The sequence below is a fragment of the Candoia aspera genome, chromosome 4 (assembly GCF_035149785.1).
Source record: "Candoia aspera isolate rCanAsp1 chromosome 4, rCanAsp1.hap2, whole genome shotgun sequence".
Taxonomy (NCBI): domain Eukaryota; kingdom Metazoa; phylum Chordata; class Lepidosauria; order Squamata; family Boidae; genus Candoia; species Candoia aspera.
The window spans coordinates 984,125-996,828 of record NC_086156.1 but is presented as its reverse complement, the minus strand read 5'-3'; the positions used below and the strand labels follow the sequence as shown (position 1 = coordinate 996,828).

The 12,704-nt window shown below is 57.8% G+C and overlaps 1 protein-coding gene across 1 annotated transcript in view; it reads left to right on the top strand.

Moving 5' to 3' along the window:
• Window positions 1–10,229, top strand: part of KRBA1 (KRAB-A domain containing 1) — a 28,307-nt gene extending 18,078 nt beyond the window's left edge. Inside the window, exons 15-24 of the mRNA XM_063301880.1 lie at window positions 1,956–2,548; window positions 2,612–2,861; window positions 3,579–3,743; window positions 4,220–4,480; window positions 4,698–5,006; window positions 5,291–5,467; window positions 5,740–5,901; window positions 6,466–6,642; window positions 7,867–8,028; window positions 8,529–10,229. Coding sequence (XP_063157950.1) covers window positions 1,956–2,548; window positions 2,612–2,861; window positions 3,579–3,743; window positions 4,220–4,480; window positions 4,698–5,006; window positions 5,291–5,467; window positions 5,740–5,901; window positions 6,466–6,642; window positions 7,867–8,028; window positions 8,529–9,433 — 3,161 coding nt within the window. The 3' untranslated portion in view covers window positions 9,434–10,229. The remainder of the gene's footprint in view (window positions 1–1,955; window positions 2,549–2,611; window positions 2,862–3,578; window positions 3,744–4,219; window positions 4,481–4,697; window positions 5,007–5,290; window positions 5,468–5,739; window positions 5,902–6,465; window positions 6,643–7,866; window positions 8,029–8,528) is intronic.
• Window positions 10,230–12,704: the final 2,475 nt, after the last annotated feature.

Here is a 12,704-nt window from a genome sequence, read left to right as displayed (position 1 = left end):
TCCTGAGGCCTTAGAGACGCATAATACAGCTAGTCCTTGACTTACGACCATTTGTTTAGCGACTGAAGTTTCAACAGCACTGGAAAAAGTGATTTACGACTAGTCCTCACACTGACGGCCGTTGCAGTGTCCCCACAGTTCTGATCAAAATTTGGCACTTGGCAACTGGCATGTATTTACGACTGTTGCAGCGTCTTGTGGTTATGTTATTGCCATTTGCGACCTTCCGAGCCAGCTTCTGACAAGCAAAACCAATGGGGAACCATGTGATTCACTTAACGACTGCCACAAAAAATGTAACATCAGATGCAGTCACTTGATGCCTCACTTAATGACTGTTCTGCTTAACGACAAATTTGTGGTTGTAAGTCGAGGACTACCTGTATGTATTTTTAAATTAATCCACAAGGCTAGTCGTATCCATTGGTGTCTGCAGGGGCAATGGGGCTGAGGGAGCAGGGCAGAATCTTCAATTCTGGGAGTTGAAATCCACCCATCTTAAAGTTGTCAAGGTTAAGAAGCACTGATCGTAAAGGAGAGCTTTAAGCAGCTGTTCTGACGTTCCTGGGTTCCTTCCGATGGAGGACAATGCCTCAGCACCTTGCCCGCCTGCCTCTTCTTCTCTTCCTCATTTCTTGGCAGGCCCCCCTCCTGATACTTTTCTTCCACAAGGGCCAGACGCTGGCCTCGGGGAAAAGGCGGCTCAGCAGCCTTTCCTGCTCCTCGGATATGCCAGCAGTGCCTGAGGGAGAGACCCGGCATGGCGGAAATTGGAGACAGCCACGGCCTAAGAAGGTCAGCTCGCTCCATAACCAATGCCAGCCTTCCAGCTCCAGCTTGTTCAAGGGCCTGTTGGAATTTTGGGGTTTGTGAAATAAAGCCATGCAGGGTCTGGGCAAGGCCGTTGCGGGTGTCGGGTCCCTTGCCCGTGTAGAGCCATATAGCCCAAGGCACAGAAGAGCTCTCCAAACTCTGTGGGCCAAACTTGGGCTGTGTTCACTGTGCTCAAGCGCAAACTTGTCAGCCCATCTTTTAGCCCATCAGTCTGGACGGTCGGTGTTCCATGGATTGGGGGTGTCTACTGGGTTCCACGGGTGCCTCTCCAGAGAGTGAAGCTCCTGATGCCTTCTTAAAGGAAGCTGAGGGAATGAAAACCCCGTGTGGATTGGGAGGCCGAATTTAAGGCTATTCCTCTGTACCTTGACCTCAACTGTAATGGTCCTTCTCCCCCGCAGAGAGTTAGGGTTGGTATTTTCAAGGATGGGGGATCAACCTTCGTTTGCTTGTTCCAGCTGGCTCTTGGATCCCTCTTCCAGCTTGGTCCTCCATCTTTGGGGGCTGGCTGTGTGGGAAAACATGCTGCCAGAAAGCACAAGATCGGTGGAGTTTTTCAGTTCTCTCTCTCGGCTGATGCTCGATTTAGTTGGGCGATTATTTAGAATGGTCTTGTAGGTGTCTGGCAGAACCCACAGTGTGCCATGGCACCCTTGTGCAGAGGACTCAGGTTGCGGCATGTGCACAAGGTGTTGTGACGCAGTGACACCTCTGTTCCCCCGCCTCCCCCAGGTGCTCTGCTAGAGCCTGCACAAATATCCAAAAATTAATCCTTTGGGTTGGGAGGCCAGATGGGAGAAAATGGGATCATGGTTGCTTCACATCTTTGAAGGGAAATCTTGTTCTGAAGAAGAGGCATGCCCATGCCCATGCCCGGTTGGTCGGCTAGATGTCCTACCTTTTCTCCTGGAGCAATTGCCCCTTCCGTTTTTTTCCCCTACAACTGCAACCCTGTGAGGTAGGCTTGGCTGGTTGCCCAAAAGTCACCCAGGGAAGTTCCATCATTCTTTAGAGAGGACGCCAACCCACTCTTTCTTCTTGCCGGCCCTGGGCCAGCAACAAAACCTCCATGCCACCTGGCTCTCCAGCGACGCTCAGCCTCTGTGCCCTGTTACCCACAGGTCTTGGCACCCCTTTGCAAGGCCAGGAGAGGGGCCTGAAAGAGCGTCCTCCGAGCGCCCAGATCCAGCCCTGCTCCCCTGCCGTCAGTTCTTCTGTCAGCAGCTCCCCAGACAGGCCTCCCTGGTGGACTCCAGAGCAAGGCAAGTGGAGGAGGAAGGAAGAGGGCGAGGTCCTTTTGGGGCCTGGGCAGTGGGTGGGCCCTGACCCCTCAAGAGCCAGGACATCTGGGGGGGGGGGTTGTCTCTTGGCAGAACAGCTCCCTTTGGCCAAGGCTTGTGATTGTGATCTCAAGCAGGCAGCAGCCCTCCGGGGTAGGTTGGCCGCCACTCAAAAGTTGCCAAGGTGCCTGGCACACCTTGATGCAGCAGGAGGAACCATCTGGAACAGTGGGCTTTCGCCGCTGGTACAGGGAAAAAAGAAGGCACCAACGCATGAGATGGTTGGCCAAGGCTGGTTGGCATCATCTCCACCTGCCTATTTTCGCAGAGCTTGGCCAAGTCCACAGCCCTTTGCAAAGTCTCGGGTGGGGGTTGAAGGAGCACCCGTTGGGTTCGCACAGCCAGGCCTCTCCACTGGCCACCAGCAGCTCCCCTGATGGGCCGCAGAGGTGGATGCCAGAGCCAAGACCGTGGGCCAGGAGAGAGGAAGGTGAGAGGCAGCTCCCCGCTTGGAGGCTCCAGTCTGGTGTGGTCCCACTTGCCACACTTACATCAGGACTTATATCGGCCTCCCTGACTTGGTAGGACTCGGCCAAAATCGCACCCCCTTGCAAGGCCTGGAGAAGTGTTTGAGGGACATCCGGAAGCAGCGAGGGTCCCCGGCAGTCAGCTCCTCCATCAGCAGCTCCCCAGACAGACTCCGCCAGTGGACCCCAGAGCCAGGGCGATGGGCCAGAATGGAGGAAGGTGAGAGGCAGCTCTGGGGACCCCCCGCCCCCCCCAACGGAAAGCTCAGACCATGGAGGAAGCAGACATTTCGCTCTGCTGGAAACGGTCCTCCTGGCTGACGACACGGACAACACACTCTGGGGTGGCTCCAGTTTAGCTCAGCTGCCATTGGGCAGCGCAGCCATCTGGATTCGACAACTCAGGGATATCTGCGGGGGGGCAGGGACAAAAGGTCAAGGTGCAGCCACAACTGTGTGCTGAGGTCCTGCCTCTTTCGGCCCTTGGAAGTACATTCACTCACTCAGGAGGTGGCTGGCAGCATCTGCTGGAGCAGTTTTCGGCACCCTGGGGGAGGGGGGGTTGTTGTTTGGGGTGGGGTGCTTTGGCTCACAAACACGGCCCAGAGCGCTTGTTTGTGAGGTGGGCGGTTATATAATTGAAAAATAAATGAAATAATAAGATTAAAATTAAAAACTCATGCAACACCGTTGGCAGAAGATTCTAGGACCTTTCCTGGCAATATCAATGGAGAGAGGAGGACCCTCTTTCTTGCCCTTTTTCTTCAATTTCTTTGGCCTTGCCCATCCCCCTCTGGTCATTTTTCTGGCTTTTGCTTAAAAAGGGAAAAAATGGGCAGAATGCAAGGCATCATTTATTCCCCAATAAAAGGGGGCGCTGTGGGGTTTGTGAACAGTGCGTTTCAAACAGGAGCAGCCACTCACCTTCTGCCCACAGGAGCAAGTCCGCTGAGGATCCCACCCCTCCAGGGCCTGGAGAATTGCCTGAAGGAGATTGCCCTGAGCAGAGCCGGCCGTCCAGATGCCAACCCTGCAGGGCGCAGAATCTGTGCTCAGAAATGGCAGGGAACGGAGGCCGAATCACCGCGGCCGTGGCCGGGAGGTAAGAGGAAAGGCGGGGAGGTTGGTGTGGGCTTGGCATAATGATTCTCCCCAGGCATCCGGCCCTCCGTGATTTCTCCTGGCTTTCTCTGGAGAATCGAGGCAGGGAGATGGAAATCTGATCTCCTCAGTGGATGCTCTCAAGCGGCCACTCTCTGCCCTTGTGGTGCGTTAGACCACGACTCTCTTGTCTGCAGGGGCTGGGAATTTGGGGAAATTCAATTCTGGCCAATAAAATTTTTATTAATAAGAGAGAAATTAGAAAGAATGTGGGTAGGGAATAAAGGAGGCAGTTTAAAGCAGTGCAGTCGGACTTTAGAACGGTAGGAATTCATTGGGTGCGGGGGGGCTGTGCCAGATCGGACCAACGTTTTGGAGAGGACGTAGCTTGGCCCGGTTTGATCCTCACAGTCCAGCCACCCAGCTTCGGCCACATTATCAGCACTAACGGAGGCCTGCCTTTCTGCTTCTCTGCAGACAGCTTTCTGCAACCGTGTGCCCCGAGCATCTCGGCTTCCCCGCCCATGGAAGTGGGTGCCGAGAATTCTCCCCTCCACAGGCTGATGAACTGCCTGAAGGACATCCCCATACAAAGGCCAAGTTATCTCAACACGCCAAGTGTGTCGTCATCCTCCTCCTCCTCCTCCTCCTTCAGCTGCAGTGAAACTGAAAGGGACCAGCGGAGCCCAGGAAGTGCAGCGTGGTGGGAGTGCAGCCAAGGTCGGCATCAGCCGCCAGGTGGGCCTGGCGCTGGGCTTGGAGAGTGCTGGGCTTTTAGAGGAGTGGAAGTGGGAGGTGCTATTGGGGAGAAGACTTCCAAAGTGAGTCCCTTGAGCCAAAGGTCTTCTCTCAAGTTCTCGGGGAAAGAGCGCTGCTAAGTCAGAGGGGAGCGAGTGTGAGAGATGAGACCTTCTGTCTTTGACACCTCCAGTTACAAGGCTTCTGTACCTTTTAGACAGGTTCCAAGGATCCGAGGTGGATGCCCTTGTGGGACAGAAAGTGGCAATGGAGTCTGAGAGGAAGCATCCATCTGCTCGTCGTCCTCCAGCAGAGGGGGAGAGGTTGCTCTCCACGCCAGAGTCCAATTTTGTTGATGTGGGTGATAAAGCACCTTCTGCATCCCTGCTTGCCAACCCAGAGAACGAGGCGAAGGACCCTGTGGCCAGACAGATGCTTTACTCCAGCGACCCTCTTTGCCCCGGAGCTCAGCAGGATGCGACGTCTGGGGCATCTGAAGCAAGGGATGATGGGGCACCTTCCGCACGTACGTAAGATGGAGGTGACTTTTTATGACACTGAGTTGATCTCTTAAACCAGGGTCTTGGGGGAGAGTCCATGCTGGCTGGAGGGCAGACTTCTTTGGAGACCCTCGGGGGCTCTGAGGGTGTAACCAAGAAGGAAGAGTTTTGCATGGCAGCCAAAGGGCAGGTGGTGGGTGTGACCTCTGGGCATTTCTGAAACGTGGAAACATCCCTGAGGCTTGTGGCGCCAAACCGTGGCAGCAGCCCGTCCTGTGTTCTTCACCGGAGTGCTTTCCTTTCGTCGCAGCTCTTGTGGACAAGACCTTCACCCGCGAACTGCAGAGCGGCCAAAGAGTCACAGTCCAGACCCCGACCTGTTCCAGCACAGCAGCCCCCGACGCCCTTGGGAGGGCACCTGGAGGGGAGACGGACTGGAGTCTGGCGGAAGCGCAGGGGCAGCCACAGCCGCAGCCTGGCCCTAAAGGTGGGCAGCCTCAGCTGAGACGGGGCCTCCCTGCTTGCTGCCTACTCAGCGGAGGCCAGACAGCTTCCAGTATTAGGACTGCAGGCAGGATGTCTAACAAAAGCTGTGGCTTCCTCCATTGCCGAAGTCTGGCAAGACCTGAACGGAGAGGTTCTTCTGTCTCTGCAATTCACGTTGGATTCGAGAAGGGGTCTTTCCTTCCAGGACCCTCGGGCACGAAGGGGGATGAAGTTTAGGGGTGACCCTTGTCTCTGCCTGCTTGTCTCCTGCAGCTAAAAGGAGAGGCGCTGCCCGTCCCCAAGGCTTGCCTGCTTACCTGGCTGAAATACCTGCCCACCTTCCACACAGTTCCCAGCGGCCCCCCGGCAGCCCTCAGGATCCCCTGGAGCCAAAGGGTGAGGAAGGGAAGGCAAGCGGGCCCTCTGTGGCAGGAGGTGATTTGGGTTTTGACAGGGAATGTATTGTGGTTCTGGCATGAAAAATGGGGGGGCGGGTGTTGCTTTCTGCCCACCTGGGTGGCCCCTACTATTCTGCCAGCTGTTCTCCAGGCCCCATTTGAAGGCCCTGGGAAAGAGACAGGGGCCCTCTTCTCACAACAGGCTTAACTGAGTCGAGGAGGGGAGGGCCTATCGTGAACCAAAAGGTGTCAAACGCAGCCTGAAACAGGCCCAGGTCTCCCTGGGGCTAAACTGACTGCCCTCAGCCAGCCATAGTGTTCCCATTTTATATTTTGCCCCTCGTGGCCAAGTGCAGGGGAGGGGGATGAAAAAGAGGGTGGGACAATTAACCTCCCCCTCCAGCTCCACCTGCGGTGGCCCCAAATGCAAAACCTTTTGATGGGAGAGGGTGCCAATGCACTGCTGGCACACCAGGTGAGGTTTTCTTGGCGAGGAGAGAGACGGCATTAACTGAAACCGGTGGCCAGGCAGAGCTGGGACCAGTTTGCAGCAAATCTTTCTGCATCAGCCAATTGCAGGTTGGTGTCTCTCTTTGCCCAGAGGGGGTGACCGAGAGCAGCCCCCTCCAGGGCCTGCTCAGGTGCCTCAAGGAGATCACTCATGAAAGCACCGGTCCCTGCCCCCCCTCAGCCAGAAAAAAGCCCAGAGAGTCGAGGCCCGAGGAGGAGGACGAGGAGGAGGAGGAGGCAGCTGATTCCAGAAAGAGGTCCTGGGAAGGTGAGTCTCTGGGCTGCTCCTCCAGTGAGACAGCAGACATGCTGGCCCCCGTTTCTGCCACCCGAGTTGAGCATCTGCTGAGCCCTTGAATCAAGTGGTCAGCTGGAAGATGGCCTGGGCAGACCTCGGAGGTGCAGCCTGAACCCTGGGGCTGCCACCTCCTGGCATAGCTCATGGGGAAGATGGCTCCACTGAGGGTAGTTTTGGGTCCCCAAGGAAGGAGGATCCTCTTGCTGGGATGCAGCTGTGGGACAACGTAACCTGTTGGACAGTGATGATGGGAGTGGTCATCCAGCACATCTTCTCTAGCTTTGTGAAACTTCTGGCAGCCTTCCCCAAGACTGTAGGAATTAATTGCCCACTGGAGTTTTAGGATACAGGTAGTCCTACACTTATGACTGTTGGTTTAATGATGGTCTGAAGTTATGATGGCCTCAGAATGGGTGCTTTATGGCCTGTAAAGCACTTCAGGGCATCTTGAAATGTCACACACACACACACACACACCGCAGTCACATGATTGATTTCAGGCACTTGGCATTTACTACCGGTTGCAGTGTCCTGCAGTAACTCGATCATGCTTTGTGATGTGTTTTGCCGTTTTCCAGCAAAAAATGCCCATTGGGGAAGCTGGATTCGCTTAACAACCATGGTGATGCACTTAATGACTGCTGTAAAAATGGTTGTAAAATCGGGATCGGTTATGTGGTGACTCGACTTACGACCACAACAACTTACAATGGACATTCCAGTCCCAGTTGTGGTTGTAAGTCGAGGACCACCTGTATGTGCTGATCCATGCGTTTGGTGGACCAGGCCTGGCCTGGCAAGGCCCACAAGGTGCCAGTGGATACAGAGGCCCCTGCCTTGTCCCTGTGGCACTTAGTTGGCCTTTCTAGACTCAGGGGCTGCACTCTCACAGCATCTCTCATTCGCTTCTTGAGCTTTGCCGAATTCGGTAACCAAAACTCCCCTGCTAAAAGCCACTGTGCTTAAACCGAGGTATGCATGCAACAGCCCCGTGGGTGGCAGGAACCCAGGCCACAGAGCTTCCTGATGAAGGGAGAGGTGCCCGGGCAGTGCAGCCTGCACTTCTTGCCCCCCTTGGGAAATTCAGGCCATCAAGAGCAGGATCATATTTGGCTTTGACCAACCCAGGGAAGCGTTTAGGGAGAAACGCAACCCCGTCGAGTTAACCAGAGGGGTCTCTCTGCGCCTACACAGGAGCCTTCTCCTCAAGCCCTCCTGCCTGTGGCGTGGAAACGTCCCCCCAGCAGAATGGCCACTCATGCCCACTGAGCACAAGGTCCTCTGCGCACAAGCGTGGCACGCCAGGGAGCCTCTCTGCCTCGCGTAAGACAGGCAGCATAAGAGCACCTGCAACAGGTGAGGCCAGCTGAAAAGCATGAAGGGTGGCTCGCCTCTCATTCGCGCCCTGGGCAAGGCTGAGCTCCATGGCCGCCTGCCTGGGAAAAGCAGGCGGGGGACGGGGGGACGGGGGGGCGGGGTTGGAAGATTCCCAGATTGAAGTGGCTGCCCTGGAGCTTTTAGCCCATTCGCAGGACCAGCAGGAGCGCAGGCAAAACCCGACTCCAACTGCTGTCAGCTGAGCTGGAGGCACTGCAGGGAGGGGGGCTCCCAGTGGGGGGCTTGGCAAGAGACATGAAATTTCGCAGCTCAGCAGATTCCTCCCTTCTGGGGAGGCCGAGGGAGGGGGAGCCTAAAAAGCCGGTCCGAAAGAGCGGGGAGAAGCCGAGATTGTTCGGACCACGCGCAGAAGCGGGTCCTGCGGATGCTTGTCGGACCGGGGCTTCGCCGCGGCCGCCCCGCTGCCCGCGGAGCAGGGCAGGGCTCACGCGCGCTCTCTCTCCGTTTCCTCCTCGCAGCCAGGGACGAGGGCCGCCCGGCCGCCGACGCCGCCCCACCTCCTGCCGACGCAGCGCCGGACGCGGCCCCGAAGAAGCGGCGCCCCGGCCCGGCCCCCTCCTCGCCGCCCTGCGGCTGCGGCGCCAGCCCCACTCCGGAGCGCCCGGCCGAGGCGGGGGCCGCGGGGCCGCGGGGCCCCTCGGAGCAGCTGGGCCGCCTGGCTGCCGACGTGGGCGCCCTCTGCCGGGACCTCGCGCGGCTGCAGGGCCACGTGCTGGGGCTGGAGCGCGAGGCGCGGGGCTGGGCGCTGGAGTTGGCCGCCCTCCGCCTGGAGCACCGCGGCCTGGGCGCCTATGCGCGCCGCCTGGAGAGCCGCTGCCGCGCCCTGGAGAGCCGCTCGCGCCGCCGCGACCTGCGCCTGCTGGGCCTGCCGGAGGGGGCGGAGGGGGGCGACGCCGCGGGCTTCCTGCGGCGGACGCTGCCGGGGCTGCTGGGCTGGGCCCCGGGCGCGCCGGGCCCCGAGGTGGAGAGCGCCCGCCGGGTGCGCGGAGGGGCGGCCCGGGAGCCGCCCGGCAAGCCGCGCCCGCTGGTCTTCCGCCTGCTGCGCTTGGCCGACAAGGCGGCGGTGCTGGAGGCCGCCCGCGCCCGGACCCTCCGCTGCGCCGGCGCCCAGGTCGCCATCCTGCCGGACCTGCGCTCCTCGCTGGCGCGGCGGCGGCGAGTCCCGCTGGGGACGGGGCGGAGGGCCCGCTGGGTGGCCGACCTGCTCTGCGGGGCCCGGCCCTCCCCCGGGGGCCTGGCCCGGACCCAGGCGTCGTGGGAGCCCCCTGCCGGTCGCGCGCCCCTGGCAGGCGAGCGGGCGGGCCGGGCAGCCAAGGGCGGAGGGGGCCGCTCCCCGGGGGGCTGCGAGCCACATAACCCGTGAGGCGGTGCCAGGTCCCGAAAAGCTGGTGGCTCTCTGTAGTTGCGCCTGCCTTTTGCCCGCCCTCCCCCCGCTGCTTCACACCTGCGCAGAGAGCGCCCTCGCCCAGCTGGACACGCGGGTGCCTGCCTGCGCTGGGGAAACGCGCCCCTCCGAGCCGCCAAAGCGCTGCCTGCCATTCCCACCCCACCCCACTGGGCGGGCGGGCGGCGTTGTGGGCTGAGCAAACCATCCTGCTGCTTCTGCACGGCTTCTTAGCGAGGAAGTTCCAATTGGGGTGGGATGGCAGTCCCCTTCCTATGACAGCCACTGCCCCCACTATGGCATAGGCATCGTGCCCTGGTAGAGAAGGGCATTGGCATAATTGGGGCCTGTATCCCCAGAGCTCTGACAGGAGTGCCCTCCAGGCCCTCTCCCTGAGTGACCAGGCGTTGTGGGGTGCAAGAAAAGGCAGCCAACGGTCTCCTGACAGGGATGGCCTCAAAGCGTGAATGCGGCAGCTTCCTCCCCACAAGAGAGACACCCCCAGAGTCACCTTTTTTGTGCGGGTGGGGGAAGCCTTTTGGTGGAACAAAAGAAAAGTGGAGACTGTCCAGCGTCGTGGCAGAGATGCTTCAGCTTGGGTTCCTGCACTGAGCAGGGGTTGGACTAGGTGGCCTCAAGGACGCCTTGCGACTCTAGCGTTCTGTGAGTCTCAACTATTCTGGCTTGAGTAGGCATTGGCTGGCTGGGGATAATTCAGGGTTGAAGTATATCCCCATTTTGTTTTTGTATATTTAAATGTATTGCTTTTTTGCAATGTTTCATGTTGGCATCTTGCTTTCCTCGTATGGCTGTTCAGCTGAGCCTTTGAAGACTGGGCTGGTGAGAGAACTAAAGAATAAAGAAAGGGAAGTAGGCAGGAAGGACTGCCGGCTGCCGCTGCGTTGTGCAAGTGTTTTGCAGGGCTCCCAGAGGTGGGTGAGGAGGCTCCCTGCATGCCCCAATGCCTCTGCCCCTCCCCCTAGCAGAAACGGGCAAAGACCAGCGCAATCCTGTGCCCAGCTTTTGCCACAGAGGAAGCCCCCCCCCCATCCTCTTCTCCTGGGCACAAGTCTGTCTGGATCTCCCACAGAGTACACACATCCACACACACACACACATTTCTAGGCCTCTGCATCCCAGTGATGAAACTGTTGTGGCACTTTTGCCGAAGAAAGGGAATCCTGTTTATTGCAAGGATGATGGGGGGGGGGCTGTTTTCCAAGAAAGGGGGACCCCGAGCAATAGAAAGGCAGACATTCTTATACACTTTGCAGTTGAGAGGCAGGAAATTAAGGGATCTGATTCCAGAACAAGTGTTTGGGGAAGTGAGGTAGACGTCACAGAAAAGGAAAAGGTATTTTTCTATTGTAAAACAAAGCCACCCTTTTGCAACAGACCCCCCAGCTAAGGATCCCGCTGTTAACAAGGATGGGACATGTCTCGCCTTGTTAACAAAGCCTCCTTGGAGGGCTATTTCAGCAGCAGAAACATGGTTGTTCTTGGGTCCTGGAGAAGCCTGGGGCTGGTCTGTCTGTACATATGCAAGTGGGGGAAGAAGAAGACAAGGGAATGAGGAAAAGAGTTTGCAACAGGAGTGGGGGGGAGATTGCAGCTTCATTTCATATTTTTCCATCGCGTTACCATGCATGGGTGAGCTGGTACCCAGACGTCTTCCTTTGGAGGATGCCTTGATACCTCCTGAAGACAGATGCTGGGGGCAAAGCAGTTCATTTTCCTAACATAGAGCTTCCCAACCCTAATTTTTGAAAGGAAGACCAGAATTCAGTGATTCTTGGCACATGCAGCTGATCTCTCCAGCCTTCCTGCTAGATAACAGTGTTTCAAGGGGTAAGCCCCACGTAGCTTGCTGCGCAGCTCTGCAGAAGGATGGCCATGGGGACAAGGGAATTTTTTTGTTTATTCGTTCAGTTGCTTCCTAATTTTGTAAACAAACTGATGGGAACATGGTCATCCATAATTCACAGCACAGGCATGGGGGGAGATCTCTGCGTCACAGGCTTCCCACGGTCCCCTTTAGCACCAGCCCATCCCAGATAGCTTGCCCTTCCCCCCCAGGTGGAAGGAGATGCAGCATCACCTGCTGTCAGTAATCCTGGGGGTGGGGTGGGGTGGGGTGGGGAGAGAGTCACTGCATTGAATATAGTGTATGAGCAGAATGTGGGCCCTCCTGAGCTCCACTGAACCCCACCAGGTGACAACATGGGCACAAGGCAGCGATATTAATGACTTGCTCTGGAAAAAGAGTCACTGCCAAAACCAGGCAGGACCCCAAGGGAGAGGCTTGGATTGGCAGGCTGGAAAGCTTTTAGGGAAGTGGGCACCTTGGGAACACCAAGGAGAGCCACGAGAAAGTGGCAGCAGCTGAGTCAAGGGCATCCACAGGAAGGATCAAAAAAGTCAAAGTGGCAGCCACCGCCTTGTAACCATTGTGGAAAATTCAGAATGGAGCGCAGCACAGCGGAGAAGACCGGTGTCTAGTGCAAGCATCCTTGGGTGCCCGCTTTGCAAGAAAGGGGACCCCGAACAGTGGGACGGCCAAGAAGATGACAGAGGTTGAGGGCTGCAAGGGGGGAGATCCTCTGGATCAGACTGGCCAGTCCCGTTGGGGAAGCCGGGCAGGTCCTTGTCCCTGGACAGACAAAGGGGCTTTTCCGGGGATGGGGGGGGCACCAGAGCCAGGGAAGCCCCCTGGGGAGCAGGTGGACGGTTGAGACGGGGGGGGGCGTGTCCCTGATTGCGGGTGGAGCGTTGGGGCTCCTGGGCCTGCCATGATGTTATGATGTCACCACTGCTGCTCAGAGCTGCCCTGGGCTTGCCACGACTGGCGAGGGGCATCTCTTCCCTGGCTCAGGTGGGGTGGTGGGGCTTCCTCTGGGCCGGGAGGGTCAGTTTGGGCCTGAGTGGATTAGGCAAAGGGGGGAGCTGGGGCTGACCCCGTCACCTGTCCAAGACAGGGAGGAAGGGGGTGTGGCCTCTGTTTTGTGGGTTTGATCGATTTTTTCCACCACCACCAAGGCGCCATCCCTTTTCATGGGCATGGCATACTTTTTTGACCCTCCCCTTGGACCACCCTGTTGGATGCCTGACCAACAGATCATCGTGGGAATGAGCCAACTAGATCTCCCTTTAGCCTTTGGGATGCACCTGGAGAGAAGACGAAGGATAGCGGAGCCCATCATCACGGTGGTGCAGCAGGAGAATGGGACTTGGTTGGCCCTTGTACACTGTG